General features: G+C 54.5%; 1 protein-coding gene across 1 annotated transcript in view; it reads left to right on the plus strand.

Annotated features, from left to right (window-relative positions):
* LOC144949015 (ryanodine receptor 2-like) overlaps positions 1-26902 on the plus strand; it is a 260188-nt gene that overhangs the window by 37400 nt on the left and 195886 nt on the right. Inside the window, exons 17-39 of the mRNA XM_078878800.1 lie at positions 217-312; positions 1769-1887; positions 2712-2845; positions 3514-3755; positions 5012-5204; positions 5720-5936; positions 6870-6974; positions 7936-8039; positions 9024-9107; positions 10054-10213; positions 11613-11760; positions 12136-12347; positions 13264-13438; positions 14797-15005; positions 17148-17638; positions 17941-18076; positions 18715-18875; positions 19849-20011; positions 21261-21347; positions 22228-22454; positions 23678-24131; positions 24529-25161; positions 26191-26391. Of these exons, the coding sequence (XP_078734926.1) occupies positions 217-312; positions 1769-1887; positions 2712-2845; positions 3514-3755; positions 5012-5204; positions 5720-5936; positions 6870-6974; positions 7936-8039; positions 9024-9107; positions 10054-10213; positions 11613-11760; positions 12136-12347; positions 13264-13438; positions 14797-15005; positions 17148-17638; positions 17941-18076; positions 18715-18875; positions 19849-20011; positions 21261-21347; positions 22228-22454; positions 23678-24131; positions 24529-25161; positions 26191-26391 (4751 nt within the window). The remainder of the gene's footprint in view (positions 1-216; positions 313-1768; positions 1888-2711; positions 2846-3513; positions 3756-5011; positions 5205-5719; positions 5937-6869; positions 6975-7935; positions 8040-9023; positions 9108-10053; positions 10214-11612; positions 11761-12135; positions 12348-13263; positions 13439-14796; positions 15006-17147; positions 17639-17940; positions 18077-18714; positions 18876-19848; positions 20012-21260; positions 21348-22227; positions 22455-23677; positions 24132-24528; positions 25162-26190; positions 26392-26902) is intronic.

The following is a 26902-nucleotide window of genomic DNA, read 5'->3' on the forward strand; positions in this document are numbered from 1 at the left end:
GCCACGTCGCTTGTGAAAAAGAGCTATACAGCTCAGTGTGGCCTTACCTGGTAAAATACAAAGTTTAGACCCAAGGATCAGCACGATTTTAACGCCAGTTTCAAGATACGCGCGCGAATTAGTTTGCCATCTTCTCTGCCCGTTCAAATATTCCTTTATCGAGTTGAAATCCATCACCATTTTTTCGCCCCCCCCCCCCCCTTCGTGTTCTCACAGCTGCCCTCATCCGGGGCAACCACGGCACCTGCGCGCAGTTCTCTAACTCCCTCGACTGGCTCATCAGCAAGCTGGACCGGCTGGAGGCATCTTCCGGTGAGGGGGGCCTCACCCGTTGGCTCCGACGCCCGCGTTTCAGTCCGTCCGCTCTTGCCGCGCCGCGTCGGCGGCCCCAGCTCGCCGCTTTTACCGACCGCGGTAACTGAGCGGCACCGTTAAGATGCCGAGCGGCCACCGATAAGGGGAGCGCCACTGAAGGGCCGAGGTTTAAACAGAGCTGGTGCGTTTGATGAGCACGTTCACGTGAATCGAGCGACGGATGTGAGAGACATTGAGCGAGCGAGCGAGGCCCTGCAACCTCGCTCCGCTCAACGGACGTGTCCGCTCCTCGTATTCGTGCCGTTTGTTGCTGGCCACTGGGCATTGTGGGATTTTGCTCGGAGCACGTTCTCACAATGACGCGGTGGCGGCATGTGACGTCATCGCATTGGTCACCAAGGGCAATCAATCCTTTTAGCTCCGGGTTGTTTTTTGTATCTCCAAGTTTTGACCAATCCCTTCCATCTAAGTCGCTAATTAGCAACGCGACCTTACACTCAAGTTGAACTCGTGCTGCGTCGTCTCGACGAGAGTTATCGTGGCCCCCACGTTACGGGCAGACTGACAGACGGCCTGCATTTGAACGCAGGATCTCAGCGCAATAACCTCCGAGCCACGTGGCCACTTCCTTCGTGAACTGTGGGTTTATAATTGCTGGGGCTGGTTGCCCTCAAGTGTCGTGGTTAGCCGCTACGCTGCGCTACGAGCCTGGCGAGCCGAATTCGATTCCCGCCCACGGCCAATACCGGTGACGATTATCTGAACCGGTCATGGGCCTCCCCTAGGTCGACTCAGCCGCAAATGCGTACCTGGTGTGGTGTGTAAACATCGCCACTAGGGCGACAAAAGCGGTCGGGCATGGTGCTGGCCACCCAACCCCTAATATGATGTGTCAGCCTTCATAGGTGCTCGCTAATAGCACTTGCCCAACAGTCTTTGTCTTTGCGCTGTTGTTAGCGTACTGCACTGTGAACCCCGCGACCTGAGTTCGTTTCCCTACTCGCAAGCCAACATCAGCGACGAATATCTGAACCAGTCCTGCGATCAACTCGGCCTTAGATGAGCTACTGACGCAGAGTGCATGTGAACAACAGCACATGGGAGACAAAGCCGGCGGGTCCTGATGCTTGCCACACCAACTCCCTCGTGTGCCGTGCCGGCCTTCACAGGTGCTCGCTAATAGCACTTGCCCCAATAGCCTGTTTAGGCTGTCCGGGGGATCTTTGTCTTTGAGTGGGTTGGGCGACCTTGGGTGGGGTGATTTAACATCTGTTGATTCGAGGAGAGGGTAGGGATTCGGGGTGAACGGTAGGTCCTGATACTTGTCACACCACTTCCTCGTGCACCGTGCCGGCCTACGCAGGTGCTCGCTTAAAATCGCTTGGCCCAACCGTCCGTTGAAGGCTGTCTGGGGGGGGGGGGGGGGGGCGGGATCTTCGTTGTCTGTGCGCAGGTATCCTGGAGGTGCTGCACTGTGTCTTGCTGGAGAGTCCCGAGGCTCTGAACATCATCAAGGAGGGACACATCCGTTCCATCATCTCCCTGCTGGACAAGCACGGACGCAACCACAAGGTATGCACCTCCGCACCGGCGGTTTCCCTCCGCACCAGCAGGGCCCTCAGTGGCAGACAGTTGGGGGGGGGGGCAGGATGGAGCCGAGATATGTAAAGCTGAGACAGAGATGTAGTGAGATGAGAGAGGATGTGGACAACAGACATGAGATGGAGAAGAGGTGAGAGTTACGGGAGATGCAGAAGAGAGAGGGAGAGATGTAGTGAGATGAGAGAGGATGTGGACAACAGACATGAGATGGAGAAGAGGTGAGAGTTTCGGGAGATGCAGAAGAGAGAGGGAGAGATGTAGTGAGATGAGAGAGGATGTGGACAACAGACATGAGATGGAGAAGAGGTGAGAGTTACGGGAGATGCAGAAGAGAGAGGGAGAGATGTAGTGAGATGAGAGAGGATGTGGACAACAGACAGGAGATGTAGCGAGATGAGAGCAAAGGGAGATGCAGAAGAGAGAGGGAGAGATTAGAGAGATGTAATCAACAGATGGAGATGTAGCGAGGGGATGGACTGCAAACTAAACACAAAAAAGCAGTTCTAAAGAAATGAGTTTTCAATCTAGATGACGATTTAAAAGCGCATAGCTCCAGTGGCTTCCTAATATCGGAAGGAAGAGCATTCCAGACGGCCGCAGGAGCACACCTGAAAGTTACGAGCCAAAAGCGAGCATCAGCGGAGTTCGCGCGATGATGGTTTCGCAAAGGTATCGTGGTTCATTCGCGATGAGTGCGACCTTCCGAAAACACGCAACGGGAAGTCGAGGAGTTGCCTTGACGACAAGCAAAATATTGCTGCCTGGTTGACCACGGCGTTTTGCGTGGCGCGCAGATCCTGGACGTGCTCTACTCGCTGTGCGTGTGCAACGGCGTCGCCGTGAGAGCAAATCAGAACCTCATCTGCGACAACCTGCTCCCCGGCAGAGACCTGCTGCTGCAGACGCGGCTCGTCAACGACGTCACCAGGTGTCGCTCGCAATCGCTCACGAGTTGCTTCATTCACTCGCCCATGAACTCATTCGCTCGCTCATCGAACTCATTTATATTCGTTCATGCACCCACTCTTTCACTCGCTCACCCACTTCGTGCATTCACTTACTCACCCATTCATTCATTCACTCGTGCACGCATTCACTCACCCACTCATTCATTCACTTGCTCACTCACTCACTCACCCATCCACCCACTCATGAATTCACTCGCACATTAATTAGCTCATTCATGAATGCACTCACCCACTTATGCATTTATTCACTGACTGACAACATGTATTTCCCTTGCTCCAGGGCCTATGCCAACCACGCTATACCACGTAAAAAAGATCTAGATTTTTTTTTTACACATCCCATCAGCGATTTTTTTTCCTTCTCAGCACAAGCAAACTCTGCACCGGTTCCAACATTCAGTACCTCATCAGCACAGTCAGGCTTGCTTGAACCTAATTATTTTGTATTTTCTATGTGGTGGGACAAATATGGGAATGAGCGCGAATTGTCGGCTCATTGATCTGCTACGACGCGCAGGATTGATTAGATTCGACTTTTGATGACCAACTTTCCTTGAAGAGCCGAACGACCACGAGCGCCGCTTAACTGTCCCACGCTCCCCTCCTCCGCTCCCTCACCGGGGCTCAGCATGCGCCCCAACATCTACCTGGGCATCTGCGAGGGCACGTCGCAGTACAAGAAGTGGTACTACGAGATGGTGGTGGACTACGTGGAGCCGTTCGTCACCAACGAGCCGACGCACCTGCGCGTCGGCTGGGCCACGACGGAGGGCTATGCGCCGTACCCTGGCGGCGGCGAGGGCTGGGGCGGCAACGGCGTGGGCGACGACCTCTACTCGTACGCCTTCGACGGCCTCCACTTGTGGTCCGGTGAGCCGCGCACGACGCGGCGTTAAAGCCGCTGGGAATCGGGCGGCGGGCCGCCGTCGGCTCTCCGCAAATAAAAACCGCGGCGGTCTCCGTGATTCTGTTGGGGTCTCCGTGACTCCAACGGGAGTCTCCGCGATTCTGTTGGGGTCTCCGTCATTCCAACGGGAGTCTCCACGATTCCGTTGGGGTCTCCGCGATTCCAACGGGAGTCTCCGTGATTCTGTTGGGGTCTCCGTGATTCCAACGGGAATCTCCGCGATCCTCTGGGGTCTCCGTGACTCCAACGGGAGTCTCCGCGATTCTGTTGGGGTCTCCGTCATTCCAACGGGAGTCTCCGCGATTCCGCTGGAGTCTCCGTGATTCCAACGGGAGTCTCCGCGATTCCGCTGGAGTCTCCGTGATTCCAACGGGAGTCTCCGTGATTCCGTTGGGGTCTGCGTGATTCCAATAGGAGTCTCCGTGATTCCGTTGGAGTCTCTGCTATTCCGCTGGGGTCTCCGCGACTCCCACGGCGGTCTCCGCGATCCGCTGGGGTCTCTGCGATTCTGCTGGGGTCTCTCTCCCCTTGGTCGCGAGGATTTTTCTCTGGGCAGCTCCGATTTTTCCCCTCCACATTTAGAATCGACGTGCCGTTAGCGTATTCGGCTGCTAAACATTTCTAGACAATCATGACCCACTTCGTTGGGCTATCGTTTGTGATCGCCAGGCCGCTTCTGAGCTACGTAGCTCAGTGGGTCCTTGCCTAGTAAAAAACTTAAATTATTTTAGTATGGGTCTCGCTGAGTATTGGACTCTGTGGGTCTCTGGATCTCTATGGGTCTCTGTGAGTCTCTATGAGTCTGTAGAAATGTGCATTTAGAATATCTGGCTGCTATAGATTTCACACGATCATAAGCCACTTTGTTGGGCTATCGTTTGTGATAGCCAGGCCGCTTCTGAAAAAAAAGAGTTACACAAATTTTAGACTCTGTCTTCTCGACAGACCTGTTCTCCACCTGAGGACGGCTGCTTGCGTTGTGGCCGAAACGTCGTGAGAATAATTTTATGATGTTTTATTTTTATTACTTTATTATTTCCATTCTACGTGACTTTACCGAAAGAACCAAGAAGATGAATCCCTGCAGTCACGAAAGCTTTAAATCGAAAAAAAAGAGTTACACAAACTTCAGTGGGAGGGCCCTTATCTGGTCAAATAAAAAAAATTGTTGAAAACATAAAATAGTTTAGAGTCACGACGGCCTCCCGCGCTTCCGCAGGTCGCATCGCCAAGCCCGTGGGCTCGCCGGGCCAGCACCTGCTGAGCGCGGACGACGTGGTGAGCTGCTGCCTGGACCTCAGCATCCCCAGCATCTCGTTCCGCATCAACGGGCACCCCGTGCAGGGCATGTTCGAGAACTACAACACGGACGGGCTCTTCTTCCCCGTCGTCAGCTTCTCTGCTGGCATCAAGTGAGCGGTTTTTGTTTGCGCATTGGTTTTTCTTTTTTTTGACACGTTGGGGTTTTGGCGCATTGGGGTTTTGGCTCGTTAGGGGGTTGGCACGTTGGGGTTTGTTTGGCGCGTTGGGGTTTGTTTGGCGCGTTGGGGTTTTTGCACGGTCGGGTTTTTTCGACACCTTCCGTTCGATGACGTCGCGCCGTCGATTCGGCTGCCGAAATTTTTGCGTCGCGTCTTAGCGGTTTTTAAGTGTTTGTCTACGTCGGGTGGTGGAGGGCCTTACAACACAAAATTTGGCTGAACCCCCCAAATATTTTGCGTTTAACTGCACGTGCTCGTGCACAGCCATTTTTACAATCCATGATGATGACGACGACGATGATGACGATGATGATATGATGACGATGACTGTGATGATGACTTTGACGAAGACTGCGATGAGAGTGAAGATGGTGAAGATGCACATCGCCTCTCCACGTGCGCGCACTCACTCACACGCGTCCCCCCCCAACCCCCCCACCTTGCAGGGTGAGGTTCCTCCTGGGTGGCCGTCACGGCGACTTCCGCTTCCTGCCGCCGCTGGGCTACGCTCCCTGCTTCGAGGCGCTGCTGCCGCGGGAGCGCATGCGCGTGGAGCCCATCAAGGAGTACAAGCACGACCACGACGGCGTGCGCGACCTGCTGGGGCCCACCTTCTCGCTCAAGCAGGACGCCTTCACGCCCGTGCCCGTCGACACCACGCAGGTTGGAAGGCCCCCTTCTCCGGCGCTCCCACTGCCCGGGCTCTACGACTCTCCGGCTTTCTGGGTCTCCAGTTCTCCGCTGTCTGGTTCTACGATTTTCTGGTTCTCCCACTCTGTCTTTTCTGCTCTCCAATCTCGTGCTCTCAGGCTCTCTGGCTCCCCTACTCTCCTATTATCTGGCTCTCTGACTCTCGCACTCTCTGTCTCTCCCACTCTCTGACTCTCCCACTCTCTGTCTCTCCCACTCTCTGTCTCTCCCACTCTCTGGCTTTCCTCCGGCCGTCCTCTGGCTCTCCGGCCATCGGCGTGAGTGTAAATACGAGCGACGTGTGAATCGGAGAAGGGAGACTCACGCTGCGTGCAGCGAGTCCCCGCGACTCAACCCTGGATGGTTCCTACCGGAGATGTGAATCTTCCGTTGGAAACCCTCAGTTTATTTCTCGAGCGGAATTGCCCAAGTGAAGGCTCACTGGCAGGAGGTCACGGGACAGACCCAGGTACTGTGGGTTGACTGACTGAGATCACTGGCAGATGGACCAGCCGTGCTCCCCCACACTCATACAAAGACATCCCCGTATGGGCTTAACAGGCTGTTGGGGCAAGTGCTGTTAGCGAGCACCTATGAAGGCCGGCACGGCACACGAGGGGGTGGGTGGCTAACACCACGCCCGGCCGCCTTTGTCTCTCCAGTGGCGATGTTTACACACCACACCAGGTACTCATTTGAGGCTGAGTCGACCTAGGGGAGGACTAGTTCAAATAATCGCCACAGGGTGTTGGCCGTGAGCGGGAATCGAATCCGGGTCACCAGGTTCGTAGCGCAGCGCGTTAACCGTTACACTACCGCTCGCACACACACACACGCTCACACAAACACGCGCACGCGCACAAGCGCACGCACAAACGTCGTTGTCGTCGTTGTCCTTGTTTGAAGATTGTGCTTCCCCCAAACCTGGAGCGCATCCGAGACAAGCTGGCGGAGAACATCCACGAGCTGTGGGCCACGACTAAGATCGAGATCGGGTGGACCTATGCAACTGTGAGCCGAGCAGCGCACCCGATCAATCACGGGCATCATAAGCATTCACATTGAAATGTGTAATTCTACGACATTTGCGTTCCACAATTGTTATGCAAATTGCATGGCTCAAAGTAACTTGTAATTTGTATGAAGATGACACTAGACATTGGCCATTTGTATATGATCACTTTTTTCCCGTCAATAATTTGATTATATTTTTCCCATCTCTGCGTCCATACGAGGGGGTGGGTGGGTGGCCGGCACCACACCCGGCCGCCTTTTTTTTAACCTCTGTACCGCACCTCCGACTGGCATGGTTGGCTACGTACGGTGCGAACGAATTTTAAATGTACATACGTGCAGTGGCGATGTTTTGCACATTGCACCAGGTATTCAGTTGAGGCTGAGTCGACCTAGAGGAGGGCCCGGACAGGTTCAGATAACAGTCACTGGTGTTGGCCATGAGTGGGAATTGAACTCGGGTGGCCGGGTTCGTAGCGCTCCCCTTCTATACACGCACATATGCACATATTATACCAGAGGATATTTAGTGACTTCCTACTGAGATGACTGCGGTCTTCAAGATTAATCCATAGTTTCTGGAGTTGAGAGGGAGAGTGTGTGGAGAGTGTGGAGTAGAGTAGAGGGAGATGAAAGGAGAGAGATAGGTAAGTGGGTGGAGGGGAGCGGAGGGAGATGAGTGGGGAGAGGCAGGCAGGGGACGACTCGACGGAGGGCCACGAAGCTGGTTCATGGCGATCTTCACAATCGATTGGATCGAGAGCTTGCGGGAGGGATGCGGAATCGTGGGGGCGACGCGGCCTACGTCCACCGGTGGCTGGTGACGGTGGGAGTCCTCCCCGCTCCGTCGTGGTCGTTGGCATCATCCGGAGTGCGGGCAGCAAGGAGCTTGCGGGAAACGTCAGCCGCCGCCATCGTCTCTCCCGCCTCGAGCCGCCCGTTTCTGTCTGGTGCGCAGGCCAGGGACGATAACCGGCGCCTGCACCCGTGCCTCGTCGATTTCCACAAGCTGCCCGAGCCGGAGCGCAACTACAACCTGCAGATGTCCACCGAGACCCTCAAGTGAGGCCCGACACCGCGGGTCTCGAGTTGACGCACCTTCGTTTCTTCACGTGCTGATTTTTTTTTTTTGCGCGTGTTTCAGTTTGTTGTCCTTCGCCCGCGCACCTTCGATTGGCACGGTCGGCTACGTATGGCGCGAAAGAAGTTCGGCCGGCACACACACACAGTGACGGAGTGGCAGGCAAGGGACAGAACGCGTCCTAGAGAGAGAGCGTCCACCCAGGTGATGGAGCGTTGACATCAGGTGTCAGGTGGACCGTCACATCGTAGCATCATGGGGCATGGCGACGGCTTTTGGAGGCCATCATTCAGCACGAGATCGATCGTGGTTTTCCCACCTCCGATGAGCATGGTCGGCTACGTACGGCGCGACAGAAGTTCAACGTGCATAGGAAGGCGTTGCATTGTACAGCTGAGGTGCTTTGAGAGGGAGGTAAGGCCGACTGAGCTGTATAGCTCTTTTTTCAGAAGGGACCTGGCCACATGTGATAGCTCAGCAAAGTGACTTATCACCACGTGGAAATGTAGAGCAGGCAAATACTCTGATAGCGTGATGTTGATCCTATAACGTGGAGGGAAAACATCTCCTAGCTACCGTGATGATGATGATGAGAGACACGCACACTCCAAATATACAGCAGGCGACAGGGTCGGGATCGAACCCACAACCTCCTGTATAGCAGGCGAGGTAGTTAACATCTCTTAGCCACCGTGATGATGATGATGATGAGAGCCACGCACACTCCAAATATACATCAGGCGACAGGGTCGGGATCGAACCCACGACCCCCTGTATACCAGGCGAGGTAGTAAACATCTCTTAGCCACCGTGATGATGATGATGAGAGACAGGCAAACTCCAAATATACAGCAGGCGACAGGGCCGGGATCGAACCCACGACCTCCCGCGTACCAGGCGAGGCAGTCAACATCTCGCCAGCGCGCCGTGACGCGTGTGGCCGCTGTGCCCGGTGCCCCCCGCAGGACCCTGCTGGCGCTGGGGTGCCACGTGGGCATGGGGGACGAGCAAGCCGAGTCGAAGCTCAAGCGCCTGCGGCTGCCCCGCAAGTAACCGCCGCACCGTCGAGAATCATCGGACGCCCGCGCCGCCCTCCTTTTTTTTCTTTGTTACATGCGGCGTATATTTGTGCGTGATGTATAAATAGGGCGATGTGTATGCGGCTGCGTCGTACAGCGACCTCCGATTGGCACGGTTGGCGACCGTACGTGCACACACACGTGTGTGTGCACACACGCGCGTGTGCACGGCGCTGCCCATTCCGCCAACTCGGCGTGGTGGGTACAGAATGGGGATGTTTTCCGCCAGCTAATGAGGGTCTGTGAGACGAGTGGGCGGAAACCGGAGCACCACGGAGAAAACTCGCTCGTTATATACACACATATACATGATCCATCTTCTTGGTTCTTTCGGTAAAGTCACGTATAAAGTTACGTGACTTTACCGAAAGAACCAAGAAGATGAATCCCTGCAGTCACAAAAGCTTTAAATCGAAAAATACATGATCCAATCGCAGCTATTGGGATATACATTGTCCCGGCCATTGAGATATCGATTGATCCAACTTTTGAGACATCCATTATTTTGTATGTTTGTCTAATAAATGTTCCAGCTGCTTGTTTCTAAAGTCATTGTCCCAGATAGTTGTGCGTCCATTGTGTAAGTCTCTGAGATATTGTATGGGTCTTTCGGTAAAGTCACGTAGATAGAACAAATAATAACGATAAAATAATAAAAATAAAGTGAATATATTCACTTTAACTTTAAAGTTACTTTATTGTTATTATTTTTTCTATCTACGTGAATTTACCGAAAGAACCATGGAATATGAATTCCTGCAGTCACGAAAGTTTTCAGTCAAAATTTAAACTAGATACCTAAAATTGCATTGTTCTGTATATAAAGATATCAATTATCGCGGCAATGACGTCGATACCCACCGTGATTATGTTCGCTGCAACGCGTCGCCGCTGCCCCCCCCCACGTCCCGCGTAGCTACTCCATGGAGAGCGGCTACAAGCCGGCGCCCTTTGACCTCAACCACGTGAAGCTGACGGCCGGCCAGGAGGCCATGGTGGACAAGCTGGCGGAGAACGCCCACAACGTGTGGGCCCGCGACCGCATCCGCCAGGGCTGGACCTACGGCATCCAGCAGGTGAGTGCCCTCCCTCACTCACTCCCTCACTCCCTCCCTCCATAACTCCCTCCCTCACTCCCTCCCTTTCCTCAACTCCCTCTCTCTCCCTCACTCCCTCCCCTCCCTCGCTCTCCTCCCTCCCCTCCCTCCCTCTCCTCAACTCCCCCTCTATCCTCCCTCCCTCTCCTCCCTCTCCTCAACTCCCCCCCTATCCTCCCTCCCTCTCCTCTCTTTCATCCCTCCCTCTCCTCAACTCCCTCCCTCTCCTCCCTCCCGCCTTCCTTTTTTACAATCAGAAGAAACCAAACAAATGCTTGGTCATTAGGCACTTTGTTTCGTTCATCAAGTCGTGTTTTTGTTAACACGTTTTCCCATGTGTCATGAATCCCATTGTGTACTTTGTTCACAGACACAAACAAAAACAAACCCTCCCCCCCGCTCCCCTGCATGATAAATAATTGTGAGTTTGGCCGTCGCTTCGGGGGCAGCAGTGAAACGGAGAGACGCCTCTCACGATTCACCACCCCAAGGGCGTCCGCGCGCTTCCACGCTTTGACGCGGATTTATAGACGCGTCGCTGGCAGGGCGGGAAGCGTCGCTGGAAGGGATGATGAAGGGACGACGGCCGATGGTCGAGAGTAGCAACAGAGTGGCAACCAAAGGAGGGAACGCACCCCCGAGGCTGCGTTGTACGAGCTGACTTAGTGCTGCTTGGAAGCAAGTCATCAAATAATACATCGTCTAAATGCATGCCGCTGCAGGTCACCATACTTCAGTAGGGATTACCGTTGGTTATTTTAGTACAACACAATCGACAGGAGGTACAAGAGCAATGGGCTTGCGTAATGTGCATGCGTAATGCGCGTTGATTACCATATAAATAACCCAACCGGCAATGGATACCCATTGTAATTTATATAAATCATTAATCCTCCCACCCCACATCGCTGAAGAAGTGCGTACAAGTGATGTCATCACAAATCTGGTTGTTGCTTCATGAAACGAGTTGTAATTACTGGTGAAACGTCGTACTCAGATTGTAAACACACCGGTGTTGCTGTACTAGTGACGAATTGGCCATGTTCTGTTCACTGACAAACCTTACTAATTGGCTGTGTCGGGTGGTGGTGGGTTTAATATTCACGCAATCTAACCAAAAGACCTGTATTATGTACGAGCTGAATGTTTGTATACTCGCCCATTCCGTGCTCGCTGTGCGCGTGCCACTTGATTCCCCGTGGACACCTTTGCAAAACGAGACGTTCCAGCTTCAGCGATTAACCACGTAAAATATTTTAACCCCCCCACAACATCAAGTTTAAAGTAGGCGATCGCAACATTTAGCCCCTATCCGAGCGACTCGGTCGGCACTAATCGTCCCGGCGCTGCTGCCCGACCCACGGTGACCCCAACGCAGGACATCAAGAACAAGCGCAACCCGCGACTCATCCCGTACGCGCTGCTCGACGAGAGGACCAAGAAGTCGAACAAGGACAGCCTTCGCGAGGCCGTGCGCACGCTCATCGGCTGCGGCTACGTCATCGAGCCGCCCGACCAGGATCCCGGTCAGTGCCGTCTGCTCAGAACTTTGCAGTTATTTACAAAACCCAACAGCGCCGCGTTTCTTCCATCGAGCTGTCGCCAGTGCACTAATGTGATCATCTCCAGGAGTTGAGGCTTTGGCCACGCACTGCTGGCGGGCATCTTCAGGAGTTGAGGCTTTGACCACGCACTGCTGGCGGGCATTTTCAGGAGTTGAGGCTTTAGCCACGCACTGCTGGCGGGCATCTTCAGGAGTTGAGGCTTTGACCACGCACTGCTGGCGGGCATCTTCAGGAGTTGTTGTAGATCCCCGCAGTCGTGCCTGGTAACAGCGCGAGAGAAGAAATGCTCGACACGTTGATCGGATGGCATTTTTTTTCCGTCCGCGGTTACTGCAGCGCTGCTGGCCGAGACCGCCGGGAGCAGCCACCCTGACAAAATGCGGATCTTCCGGGCGGAGAAGTCCTACGCCGTAATGGCGGGGAAGTGGTACTTTGAGTTCGAGGCGGTGACGGCCGGGGACATGCGCGTGGGCTGGGCCCGGCCCGACGTGCCCTCAGGCCACGAGTTGGGGGCCGACGCAGAGGCCTTCGTTTTCGACGGCTTCAGGGTAAATACTTTTTTGTCACAATAGGTTTTGCCCTTTCTGGAAATAGAACAGACGTTAAGATGTTTAAACACCCAACAGAATCCGTTTTCAAGGAATCATGTGTTGCATTCACTGTTTTATTGGCAGAGGGGTTAAAACCAATTCTTATATTTTGATACTGGCAAGGGAGGTCCCATGATGTAGCTGCTCACCCCGAGCTGTTCGCCTTTTGGCGTTTTCTGGTCGAACACTTTGAGACTAGGCTCTAAAGAAAGCTGTATCTGGTGTGAACCAATCAGTTTCAAAGACACAGCATACACTACCAGAGCATAGTAAATGTTTTGTTGTTGTGGAATGTGGTTTCCATTCCCAGTGGTTGTCCTGGTCAATGCTGTGCTTGTGTTATTAGCACTCGTTGTACACGTAAAGTGCTTGCCACAAATGGACCACGGTGCCTTGCCGGTCATCCTCGCAGCAGTGGCTTTTGGCTAACCGTCGAACAAAGACGGTCGCCGCATCGCGCGGCGCTTTCAGCTGTGCTTCTGCGGCCGTCTGGAAGGCTCTTCCTTCTGATATTAGGAAACCACTGGAGCTATGCGCTTCTAAATCTAGATTGAAAACTCATTTCTTTAGAACTGCTCTTTGTGTTTAGTTTGTTATCATTCCCCCGCACCTCCGATTAGCACGGTTGGCTATGTACGGTGCGAAAGAAGTCAAACATACATACATGAAACCCGTAAAAACACTACGCACCATTTGTTTCACTCACGTTAAAAGATCCCGTGATGCAATTGTGTGTCGGCGTCATGGTCCAAATCTACAAATTATAAAAAAAAATAGCTCGCAAATGACCCAATTTGAATATTATACACTCGCAAGGTTCCCGGCCGCTGTGGTTTTCGAGACCTTCCACTGTTCCTGCTTGCGCGCGGCACAGGCCCAGCGATGGCACCTGGGCAGCGAGCACTTTGGCCGAGATTGGCAGGGTGGAGATATCGTGGGCTGCCTCATCGACCTCAACGACCGGTGCATGATGTTCACCATCAACGGCGAGGTGCTCCTCAACGACTCGGGCTCCGAGCTCGCCTTCCGCGACTTCGAGATCTCCGAAGGCAAGGGATTGTTCCCCCCACAACGCCCCGGGGGAAGGGGGGGGGGAGTGGGGGTGGCAGCCGAGTCGATGTTACGTCATTTTTCAAATTTAATGCGATGGGAAGCGTTGAAGCATTAGTTTTGTCCGTCTGTTTGTACCAAAATCTGAATTTTTACTGGAACAATCCGATGAGCTATAAAGCTCTTTTATTTACAGATGTCCAGTAGGGGTGGGTTAGTTCCTATGATCACCGTTACATTATTTTTATAGCTTTATTTTGGTGATTTAGAAAACGTTTTGGTTTAGCCATATTGAAGTACAGAGTTAGCCTGATAACTTTAATCTAAATTATCTTATGGTTGTTATTGTTTGACTTGCATCCCAATGGGATTTTTGCACACAGCGTTGATATACGGTGCTTTTTCTGGAAGACTTTGCTGTTTTTTCCTGGATTTTTCTGTTGCGCGTAGTCACTTTAAGATGTTTCTTGTTCATGTTTTTGTTTGTCGCGGTTGCACCCGATTCAAGAGCCGCATGGCTCACAGGGCTATACCTAACAAACAAATAAAAAACACAATAGGAGTACAATGTATAGGAAAGGTTAGCAAATCACGGTAAATCCTGTAAAAATTATGATCCAATAAGAACGCAATGTCTCGACATAGTTGCGCTGTTCCTGGGAATTTAGCCAACAATACCGACCAAGTTGATAGGAGCATCTCCCCAAAAGCGAAGTCTATGCGATGACGTCATTGCGAGTGACGTCATCTGCTTACGTCACGCGTCACACGCCGTGCGACATCGGCTCGTTGTGCAGGCTCCGAGAGTGACGTCGCATTCGCTAAATTAAATGCTTGCAATGTTGTGGAAAGAAGAAAACTCTCCGTGCGTACACCGCACTTGAGAGAGCCCGGTTTAAAACCCAGGCTCAGCACCCTGACCTCTGAGCGACCCGGCCAGCACGCCTCGCCTTCTCAGTTCACCCCTTTTCCCCGTCCCGAGACGCCTGTGGGTGGGGTCATGTTCACTGCCCAATCTCGGAACCTTGCGAGCGGCGCCGTTATTTTTAAAGACATCGCACTGCACTCGCCGCAGAGAACCGTAGCGACACGACCGCCGCGCTCTACGATAGCCGGCACCAAACTGTGCGCGCGCCCTCCCGCGTGGCCTTGCGGGAGCCTCGGTAGCAACGAAAGTTACTCTTTGATGTACATCATCCTGAACGGAACTGTAAGAAAAGACGACGATGTACACGTACGTCGTCGTAACGGGAACGGGTAAACGCCCGCCGACCCTTCATGTGCTTGCGTGTGTGCTTGCGTGTGCGTGTGTGCTTGCGTGTGTGTGCTTGCGTGTGCTTGTGTGTGCGCGCGACAGGCTTCATACCCGTGTGCAGCGTGGGAATGAGCCAGGTGGGGAGGCTGAACTTCGGCCGCAACGCGGCGACGTTCAAGTTCTTCACCATCTGCGGCCTGCAGGAGGGCTTCGAGCCGTTCGCCGTCAACATGCACCGCGACGTGCCCATGTGGTACACCAAGCGGCTGCCGCAGTTCCTGCCGGTGCAAGGCGACCACGAGCACTACGAGGTGCGGCCGGCTGGCAACGGCGCCCTGGGAGATGCCGAGGGGTTTTTTTTGCTAAACTTAAGGTGTCGGTTTTGTTGCCAGATAAAAGGGTAAAAAATCAAATTATCATATTTTTTTACTGGCAAATGAGGTTCCAATGGTGTAAATGCTTACACCCGAGCTCTCATACTCTGATGGTGCATTGTCTTTGAGTTGTGCGCCTTTTGGCGTCATCTGGTCCAACACCATGTGAGACTAGGCTCTAAGGAAAGCTGTCTCGGGTGTGGACCAATCAACTTCAAGGACAGTGCATACATTATCAGGGTTATGTTTTTTTTTGCATTCCGACTGCAGGTATTGTGGTCTATGCAGACATGACTCCTTGTAAAAAAGGTGTCAGTTTTGTCGCCAGATAAAAGGGTAAAAAAAACAATTATCATAAAGTAAACTGTTTTAACTTTACCAGCTTGAAGGGCCCACTGGGCTATGCAGCTCTTTTTGTAAAAGCGACGTGGCCACAAATGAAAGCTCGAAGTGGCTTATCACGTGGAAATTTACAACAGCCAATTTCTCTAAAAGCGTGATGTTGATTTTAAATGTGGAAGGACAAACAACCGTAGGATCCGGAGAAAAATTCACACGACCACGGGGAGAGGGACACACAAACTCCAAATTTACAGCAGGCATCAGGGTCGGGATCAAACCCACAAACTCTTGGATACCAGGCAAAGCAGTTAACATCTCGCCACCGTGTTACTCCGTTGTACGATAAATAACGATAATAATAATGACGACGACGCTGACGAAGACGACGATGATGATGATAGTCACGCCGTTTACTGGGAATGTGATAACTTACCCATCCGTGGATTTACGGTTGATTGGTATGCTTACAAATGACGTGCGCGAGAATCGATTATCTTTTATTTCATCGTCGTTGTGGTCGTCATCAGTCGTGGTCAATCCACTGCTGGATGAAGGCCTTTCTAAGTCTCTGGCGCCTTTCGCGATCCCACGATGCAACGGTCCACCCAGCTCCTGCCTGCACGTCAACTCATTTCATCGCTCGGTTTCCTTGGTGGCTGTCCTCTCTGCCACCGTTTTTTCGTTTGTGTTTTAAAGTGTATGCAAATCATACGTGAACGATATTCTAGATCACTTTGGACCAATGTACCTGAGGGCCTGACAGAGCAGGGCGCTACTACTACTCTCCCAGCGTCGGACCTTGTGCTCGACGCTGGGGGGTCGGGCCTTCTCAAGCGTTGCCCCAAGGATCTGGAGTGCCTTTGCCGGCGGTCATCTGGCATGCTATTTGCGCGGTGATTTGATACCATCTTGAGTGGAGGTAATATTACATTTAAAATAAATACGGTTCACATTAGTGTACTGTATCGAAGAGAAAAAAGATAAACGGAAATATTATTTATTTATTTCGATCCCCTTGTCCAGTGATCCACCGTCGCTTGCCTCCACAGCATGGTCCAGTTAAATTCCACCACCTCGTGTTCCATCTGTCCTCTCAGCTCCAGATCCTCTTGTGGCCTTGTCTCAGCAGTCCCACCTCCTGGTCTCCATTACACCTCCCTCCCCTCATTCCCCCTCCCCCGCATCCACCGTCGACGTGGTGAGCTGGTCCGTTTACGTCAGGGGTGGGGAACGTCCGGCCCGTGGGCCGTATAAGGCCCTCAAAATCATTTAGTCTGGCCCTGCCAAGGCAACCGCACGACTCGAAATTCAATAAATCTAGGCGCTTTTTTCATAGCAACATAAATAAAATTTTGTATGGCCCACGAATGATGTTATAAATATCCAAATGGCCCTTGGCAGAAAAAAGGTTCCCCACCCCTGGTTTATGTCCTCGTGTGAGGTCCATTGAGCTCAGAATCTCTTTCTCGTCATGGCGACCCGGCCAAAGCAGCCGATGTGGTAGCAAGCATCCCGATAAACATGCAACATCGGGGGCCAACGTTGGCCACGTGGTTGGAAACGTCGGGTCAACGTCGACCCAACGTTTCGCTTTTACGGGCTTCCTAGATGGGAAGGGAGAGTTTGCGGGGGTCGCCGTGGCCAGCCGGGATACGGCGCGTCCACGCAAGGCCCTCTGCGAAAGTGACCGAGACGCGCCGTTCCCCTTGCGTCTCCGCATCCGCCACCGCCCCCCAGGTGACGCGGATCGACGGGACGGTGGACAGCCCGCCGTGCCTCAAGGTCACCCACAGGACGTTCGGCACGCAGAACAGCAACAACGACCTGGTGTTCTTCCGCCTCAGCATGCCCGTGGAGTGCTACGAGGACTACAAGCCGCAGCTCGCCGGCCACCTCAACTCGCTCATGCAGGAGGAGGAGGTGGACATCGACATCGATTCCGAGTTCGAGGTGCTCAAGAAGACAGCTGCGCGTGGGAACCTGATCCAGCTGCCGTTCGGCTTTGCGTCACCGCCGGGAGACAAGGACGCGGCGGCGGCGGCCGCGGCGGCTGCCGCGTTGGCCGGCGGGACTGCTTCTCCGCCGGTGGGGGCGGGAGGGGCTGGAGGAACGTCGGTGACGGGGTCGTCGCTCGCGCCGCCCACGCCGACCCCGACGGCCGAGTCGAGCGGTGGCAGCAGCAACAACAAGGACGCGGCGCAGGAGAAGACATCGCGCCTCAAGCCCAAGTGCGTCGCCGAATTAGCACAATTCCTATAATCACCACAATCGATGTAACAATCACACTACTGCTGTGGCAAATTCTCGCCGTGCGCGAGTTCTGGATTTGGCGAGTTTAGCATATTCGCGACCGAACCACGGCGTCGCGTTAGGTGGTCGACGGAAAGAGGCAAGGCGCGTGGGGTCGGTGGTAGCGAGGATTCCTCGATGATCGATCACGACTGGCGGCGGATCCGCTGACCTCCTCGGTTTGCCCGCCACCTCCCCCTCCAACTGCCCCCCCCCCCCCATTCCCCCTTCGGCGTTTTAGGTTCCTCATGCGCCGGGGGAAAGTGTCTCAGGCGCAGGCGCCCGCGGCGCCGCCCATGCCCGTGCACACGCGGCTGCAGGAGGAGGTGCTGCCCGACGACCGCGACGACATGGAGACGCTCATGAGGACCACGCTGGTTCGTGACCTCTCGACCCCCGGTTGCCGCCCCCTGCCTAGGGACGCCACGGCGTCGAGGTGTTAACCAGCTCACCTGCTACAGAGGAGGTCGTGGGTTCCGTCCTGACCCTGAAACCTGTTTTGGCTGCTCTAAATTTCATTGAGCTACCATTTGCGGCCGGGTCGCTCTGAAAGAGAGCTACGTAGCTCAGTGGGCCTTACCTGGTAAAATAAAAATATCATTCAGTTTAGCCGGTGACTATGACATGGGTTCTTCGCAGCCCGCTCGCAGGCCGAGTGCGGTCTCGCGGCTTGGGCCGCGTGTCGAGCAGTGGGAGCTCTGACAACGTCAAATCTCGGAAGCTTTTCACCGTGCGCTGCCGCGGGCGTGTTCAGTAGTGCATGGCGAAAGCTTGGGAGACGAATAACCTGGAAGGCCACACTCGGCCCGGGTGACTTGTGTTGTCCCAGTAGTGGGACCCTTACCCCGCTCCTAGAGAGCGATATCCCCTGGGCGGTGGCGGCCACGTCTGTAACTGCTCTACAGTGGAACCTCCCCCATGTCCGTTCTCGCGAATGGCACTCGCCCCAACAGTCTGTTAAAGGCCATACTGGGGGGCGGGGGGGCCCTTTCTCTTTGTTTGGCTCGGCGAGCAGTATTACTACTCCGTGAAGATCTTCCCCGGCCAGGAGCCGACGGGCGTGTGGGTCGGCTGGGTGACACCCGACTTCCACCAGTACGGGAAGACCTTCGACCTGGAGAAGGTGCGCAGCGTCATGGTGACGCTCGGTGACGACAAGGGCAAGGTGAACACCAGGTAGGGCCGCGCGCCGCGGGGCGACGGTGGGTTTCTCGCGAGGCCCAGGAGCGCGGAGAGCCGCGCGTTTAAACAAACATTGTGCCGGCCAGAGCGGCGTGCTGTGGGGAGCTACGACTACGGGCCCGAGAGCGGCGGTCGTTCACCGCTTGTCCGCGGTTCGTGCCACGGGGCCTCCCCTTGTTAATGCTGCGGGCGTGTTAACCGTACAGCGGTGTTCCCCGCGGGCCACTGGCGGCTGGCAGCTCCCTGGTGGCCTTTAGTGCGGCCGCTGATGTGCGAGTCCCCCAACGACACACAACATCTGAAAACACCCCCCATCATCATCGTCGTGCTGCTGTCAAAACCCCAGTGGTTTGAAACATGTGGCGGCCCTCACACACTGATGATGTCTTATCGGCGAAAGAGGCCACCCCCCCCCTCTGAAAATTCGTGAAGAACGCTGGCGCACGATGAGGATCGTCTGCTTCACAGCGGGCGTCAAAGTTGCACGCGACGTCGTTCGAACAAAGATAGGAAGTCGCGTGCGCAAGGGTCGTGGTCCGAAATGGTAAAATTTGAAAAATTACGCCGCACGTTAATGAGGGAAACACAGAGCCATTGACACCCTTCCCTCCCGCCGCCCCACTGAGGAAACCCAACAGGGACCGACCCTCCTTAAAAGGTGTCTTGAGGCTCGGCGATGCTTTCACCATGAGCGCGTTTGTTACTCTTACAGTGCGAGGCGATCACGGACGCGCCGAGTTTCGCCACATAGGCTGTTGCAGTTTTGGCAGGCGGTGGTGATGTCGCTTTTGTGTTCTCCCAATTGAGTATTTCCTGGGCAAACAACGAGCGTCGGACCGTGTCTGGCCATTGACGCCGTTCTCACAGTGCTCCATCGCTGCCCATCCTTTGCTAGAAGTAAATGGAATAATAATAATATTTGTGTTATTTCCCTCCGCGTACCCACCCCGACCTCTGACTTCATCAGCATCAAGCGCAGCAATTGCTTCATGGCGTGGTGCGGTGAGTTTGGGGGGCAGCAAGGCCAGGGGCGCAACAACATCAGCATCGACATCGGCTGCCTCATCGACATCGGCAGCGGACTCCTCACGTTCTACGCCAATGGAAAGGAGATCCCCACCTACTATCAGGTACGGGCGGTGCGCGTGCCCCCACCCAAGGAGATCCCCACCTACTGTAAGGTATGAGCGGTGCCCGCTCGCCTGCCCGCCCCGTGTTCATGGGACGCGCTCGCAGTCGCGGAGACGGGCACGACAGATCTGAGAGGCGGGCGCGCACATTGCGGATGAGGATGCCCAGGCGGGCGGTCTAGGAGACCGGAGCCTGGTACGTGAGCCACAGGCCGCTGTCCACGTGCTGCACGAAGCACACCGAGTCCCCGTACTTGATCTCCGGAGGCCCCATCCCATCGATCTCTCGCTTGGGCCGAGTTAAGTCCGGCTAGATCTTTTAGTCTTAATGGCGACATGAACGTGTGGAAAAGGACAGTGCAAAGCGTGTCGGACACAGTGGCGCCAGACAGTTGGCAGCCCTGGGTCTCGGCCCACCCCACTTATGCCTGGTGGGTTTCCTCCAGGCTCTCCGATTTCCTCCCGAAAGCCAAACACTCAGTCATGGACTTGGCCAAATATCCTGATGCCGCAGGATGCCTCTTGAGACCCGGCGAGGCTTTTCCCGTGTCAGTAACGGGCGTCGCTATCAGAGTCGGAATATATATGCCGCAGGAGGAATCCGATTAGCTATGTCCAGTAGGGGTGGGTAAGGACGTTACCCACAACAAACGGTACAAAAACACGACAGGAGTGCAAAGTGCAAGAAAAGTAAACAAATCACCTAAACACATACAAATAAAATTAAACCATCCCCATGCTACCAGGCAAAGTCCACTGAGGAATTTGCTTATTTTTCAGAAGAGATCTGGCCACAAATGATAGCTCACCAAAGCGGAGGGAAAAACCGGAGGACCCGGTAGAAAAAAAACCACGCAACCCACCGGGAGAACGTGCATACACTCTGACCTCGTCCTGCGGTCAATCGGTTCACCTTCCCTGACGTTTGCCGTTGCCTCCATCGCCGCCATCGTCATCGTCGTTGTCATTTTCGTCATCATTGTCGTCATTATCGTCGTAATTTTCATCGTTGTCGTCATTGTCGACGTCATTGTTGTCATCGTCGTCGTCACTGTTATCATCATTGTTAGCGTCATGCTCGACGTCATTGTCGTCATCATTATCGTCATAATTTTCATCGTTGTCGTCATTGTCGACGTCATTGTCATCGTCGTCATTATCGTCATCGTCATTGTCATCGTCGTCGTCATTGTCGTCGTCATTGTCGTCATTGCCATTATTCTCGTCATCGTGCGCATGTCATTCGCAGATTGAGCCTGGCACCAAGGTCTTCCCAGCCGTGTTCGTGCAGCCCACGTGCACCAACATGTTCCAGTTTGAGTTGGGCCGCATCAAGGTAGGAGATGGGTTTTGTTTGGCAAATCGGTGAACTCGGAAGTGATTAATGCCCGCCGAGTCATTACTAGGAATGCAACGTTGGTGAAACGTTGAGCAACGGTCCTCCTTCCTAGCACGTGTCAGAGAGACTAGAGAGATGGCGTGGCCTGTCGAGTTATGTGCTATGAAATATGACCAGTGGACCGATTTTATATATATATACACACATATATGGATTTCTTTTAAGGCAGTGTCACTGACAAATGTCCAAAATGTTTGTTATTTATGCTTGGGCATCACTGCCAATGCGGTATCACGAAAATGTATTTTCATGAACTTACTTTTTGGATTAAGCTCAATACGCTGCCCAGTACAGAGAAGCCTCACCAGGGCGACGTCTCTAACCTCTCCGTTTCTCTCCCCGGCTGCTCCTGCTGCTGCTCATGCTGCTGCTCCTGCTCCTCCTGCTCCTGCTGCTATTGCTGCTACTTCTGCTGCTACTGCTGCTACTGTTTCTGCTGCTGCTGTTATTACTTTTTCTGCGACTACTGCTGATCCTGCTGCTGCTACTGCTGCTATTACTGCTATTACTACTGCTGTTGCTACTTCTGCTCCTGCTGCTGTTGTTACTGCTCCTGCCACTACTGCTTATCCTGCTGCTGCTACTGCTGCTACTACTACTGCTGCTGCTACTTCTGCTCCTGCTGCTGTTGTTACTGCTCCTGCGACTACTGCTGCTCCTGCTGCTGCTATTCCTGCTATTATTACTGCTGCAACTTCTGCTCCTGCTGCCACTGCTGCTGTTCCTGCTGCTGCTATCTCTGCTGCCGCTGCCACCGTTCCATCTCCGTCAACCGGCGCTTCCTCCCCGTTCCTGATCCCTGCTTGCCGCCCGTCAGAACGTGATGCCGTTGTCGGCCGGCATGTTCAAGAGCGAGCGCCAGCATCCGACGCCGCAGTGCCCGCCGCGGCTCGACGTGCAGATGCTCATGCCGGTGCTGTGGAGCCGCACGCCCAACGAGTTCCTGCACGTGGATGTGGCGCGCACGAGCGAGCGCGAGGGCTGGATGGTGGAGTGCACCGATCCGCTCGTCATGATGGCGCTGCACTTCCCCGAGGAGAACAGGTCGCGTGCCACGGGGCTCCTCCTCCTCCCTCCTCCTCCTCTTTAGCACGGATTGATGACAGCAGAGCAAAGACGTCATCGTGAGATGCGTTGCCCGCTCGTCAATTGTCTGTTGGGAAGCAGAGCGGATCTCATACCCATTCCTCCTTTGACGGAGTGAAGGCAGACGCTGGGCGGGTCGTTTACGACGTGGGTCGGTTGGTTTGGGATCACGTGGCTGCGCACACTCGCAATGCCGCCGGATCTTCCACGGTGCCATTTGTGCATCAGGTGGCCCCGTAGGCCACACGGAGCGGTGCCGATTCGGGTTGATGGTCGGCCATTGGCGGCGTGGACGGTTGACGGGAGGATCGAACCTCCCTTTTTATTTTAGTCAGCAGTGGGACGAAAAGAAGGGGAGGTGTTTGTGACCGGGGCCGGAATATCCCAATAGGCTAATAAGGCCTCAGGCTTTCATATTTTTTGGAGGCCCTCCTTTAGGCCCTACGTTCCACATTGAATTCCCAGCGGAGCGACGGTAGCGCGGACCCTCAGTCCTTTGAATTACCGTGACGTAATTCGTGACTTTGCCACAGATAAACGTCGGAAAAAAGACGTGTTGTTTGCTTGAAGAAATTAGTGCAGCGGATGATTTACGTTCGATGTATTTGCCTTGAGGCAAATAAATGTGTTACTTTTACATAGGTAAAACATATATAGACGTTTGATGACTTTATCATTTTTCTTTGCAATGTGTAATACATACTTAGGCAGCTTCTCTCCTATTATCTTTAGGCCCCTCATAGCCTTAATCCAGCCCTGGTAGTTGATGATTGAAACTAAATGGTCAGTTCAATAGGTTTGTCTCGTCGTTGGGAGTTGTGTGTCGGTTGGACAGGGCATTGCACGACATTCAAAAGCACCTTGTCTAAAAAAACGCAAGGAAGAGGAATCACGCGTGCTCAGTACTGTGATCTTTAAGGGAAACCTAAAAACAATTATACCCACGCACACAAAAAAATATGAACTTATTTACCTTTTCATAATGTTGTTGATGTCTGCACTTAACAGCTTTCTCATTCACGGGTTCCTTCTCTCCCTCGATACGATCGTGGTAATTATTGTACGGCGTTTCGCGATTGCGGTCGTGACGGACGACGCCGCAGGGAAACTATTAACACGTCTCGATGTTTGGCACCCCCCCCTACCCCGCTGCCCCCCCCTCCACCCACCCAACCGCGCAGGTGCATCGACATCCTGGAACTCTCCGAGCGCATGGACCTGCTCAAGTTCCAGTTCTACACCCTGAAGCTCTACTCGGCGCTGTGCGCCCTGGGCAACAGCCGCGTGTCGCACGCCCTCTGCAGCCACGTCGCCGAGAACCAGCTGCTCTACGCCATCGAGTCCAAGTACATTCCGGGCCTCCTGCGCAGCGGCTACTACGACCTGCTCATTGACATCCACCTGCAGACGTACTCGACGGTCCGCCTGATGATGAGCAACGAGTACATCGTGCCCATGACGGACGAGACGTGCAGCATCACCCTGTTCCCCGACGAGAGCAAGCGGCACGGGCTGCCGGGCGTTGGGCTCACCACGTCGCTCCGCCCGCTCATGTACTCGTCCGAGATCAGCTTTGTCAAGTCGCTGGGCAGCGTGTACCAGCACAGCCCCGAGTTCCCGCTCGGCATCCTCAAGGTGAGGCTCTCATCCGGCCCTTCCCGACCGCCCCCCTCCCGCAGGAAGGGCGTGCAGGCGGTCTTGGTGTTGGTGGTCGAAGTGGCGGTGGTGTTAGTGATAGGGGCGGTGGTGGCGGTAGTGGTGTTGATTGGTAGTAGCGGTGGTGGTGGTGGTGGCAGTGGTGTGTTTAGTTTCCTCTCCTTACCCGCACCTCCGATTAGTTCGGTTGACTACGTACGGTGCGAAATAAGTTCAACAAACACAACACACACACAACACACGCGCACACGCGCACACGCACGTGTACACACATGCACGAGTTGTAGGGCCCCCGCGCCCGGGCCTGGTTCTTCTCGGCCTTTCTGTGTGGGACCAACTTACCGCCGCTGCTGTTTTCCCCCGCCTCCAACAACAGGTGAAGACGCTGGACATGCTGACGGAGGCTGTGCGTGACGGCGGCTGGCACATCCGCGACCCCGTGGGTAGCAGCACGGAGTTCCTGTTCGTGCCGCTGCTCAAGCTCGTGTGCACGCTGCTCGTCATGGGCGTGTTCGGGGACGACGACGTGCGGCACATCCTCCTCCTCATCGACCCCGGCGTCTTCAAGGAGCACAGAGACGAGGAGGAGGAGGAGGAGGTGGCGGGTGGCGACGGGGTCGGGGGGGGGAGCCCGGCGAAGGAGTTGCTGGCGCTGGAAGGCGCCGGGGATGAGGAGAAGGACGATTTTTATGACGACGACGAGGAGGACGAGGAGGGGGACGAATACGACGAAGAGGAGGACGAGGAAGGGGATGAGAATGTGGAGATGGTCGAGGGAGAGGCGGAGCACGCCGCGTCCAAAGCGAAGAGGAGGAGGGCGTTGAGGAAGAGACGCGGACGCGGCGGCGTGGACGACGAGGCGGAGAAGGAGAGCGGGCGGGAGAAGGAGGCGGACGACGCGGAGAGGAAGGAGAAGGCCGCGGGCGACGGCGACGGGGAAGGGGAGGAGGAGGTGATCGCCGGCGAGGGCCTGCTCTACATGAAGCTCGTAGAGCCAGTGAAGTTGCAGGTGAGAGGGCGTGGAGGGGAAGGGTGGGCCCAGCCGCTTCGGGGTTCGTGAGACTTATTTTATTTAAACCGGCTGAAGGGGCTCGAGGACGGCCGGTTCACTATGAGGTCGGCCAGCTGGCTTCGAGGTCGGCCGGCTGGCTCTGAGGTCGGCGCGTTGGGATGCCGGTGTTCAATTCCGGGGGTTGCCCGTTTATGACACTGGGTTCTCAAGTGTATCACCAACCGCTCCAACAACAAAAAAAACTACCTTCAACTTGGTTCTGCACTTTGTGAGCATAGAATACATGTTTTTAATTATCATGGCCTTGCCCTGGGCCTGTTGTGGTTCTGTTGCCATCGCAAGGACTCTTTTATTCTTGGCAGTAAAATATATCTGTCAATGTGCAGCATCTTGGCATTCGGTCACCATTCCGGCGCTTTACAATAAAGGCGCAGGCCTCTAATTCCCTGCTCACGAACACTGCTGGCGGAGACGGCTCCACTACAGGGAGCTCCAGAGAGCCCCACTAGGGAGGTTATGTTGGCCTACTCGTACACACTGGCCAGACATCCTGCAAGGGGTTGGAGTACCCACGCTTTATCCCAACACACACGACCTGCCGATCTACGAACTGGTTGAGCCCATTTCTACTGCTCGCCAGAGGCGGCGATAAGGGGGGTGGGGGGTGGGGGGAATTTAATAAGCTTGTACAGTCGTTGTTTCAACTGCTGTTCCGTGATTTCGAATTGAGCTGTTGACCTCTGAATCGTGAGCCCAGTGTGCTGACCATTAGACACACGGAAGCGTCCCATCGACGCGATATAACTCAAATTTGGAGCTTGTGGAATCGATGATGCCAGTCGAATCAAAGATGCCGGTCGTATCGACCATTCCGGTCACACCGATCATGCCAGTGGCATCGACGATGCCATTCGGATCAACAATGCCGGTGGCACCGACCACGCCAGTCGCATCGTCGATGCGGGTCGAACTGATGATGTGGGCCGAGTCACGGCGACATGAGCTGTCGTGTGTCGCCCTGCCTAGATGTGCCACCTTCTGGAGTACCTGTGCGAGTGCCAGCTGCGCCACCGCATCGAGGCGATCGTGGCGTTCTCGGACGCCTTCGTCGCCAAGGTCCAGGCCAACCAGAAGTTCCGCTACGACGAGGTCATGCAGGCGCTCAACATGTCGGCTGCGCACACCGCACGCAAGACCAAGGAGTTCCGCTCGCCGCCGCAGGAACAGGTGACTCCGAGGGTTGCGCGGACCCTTGGCACGCACACTCACCCGCTCGCTCGTTCATCGGACTCGCTCACCTGCTCACACACAGCCACCACTGCTGTAGCCTTACTCTCACCCTCACGTTCACTCACCCACTCGCTCACCCGCTCGCTCACCTACTCACTCACCCACAGCCACCACCGCTATAGCCTTACACTCGCCCTCACGTTCACTCACTCATTCACTCATCATACTCTACTCATTTTCATTGCTGCTCGTAATGGGAAAGAGGATGGATCGCCATGCGTGTGTTTGTTATCCAGGTGGGCAACGTTAGGGTAGTGGTTGGGTCACTGCGCTACGAAGCCGGCGACCCGAGTACGCTTCCCGCTCACGGCCAACATCGGTGACAAATATCTGAACCGGTCCTGGGCCTCCACTAGGTTGACTCAAATTGGCACCTTGTGATGTATAATAGTCAGCAATGGAGAGACAAAGGCGGCCGGGCATGTTGCTGGCCACTCACTAAACCATT

The sequence above is a fragment of the Lampetra fluviatilis genome, chromosome 52, assembly GCF_964198595.1.
Source record: "Lampetra fluviatilis chromosome 52, kcLamFluv1.1, whole genome shotgun sequence".
Taxonomy (NCBI): Eukaryota; Metazoa; Chordata; class Hyperoartia; order Petromyzontiformes; family Petromyzontidae; genus Lampetra; species Lampetra fluviatilis.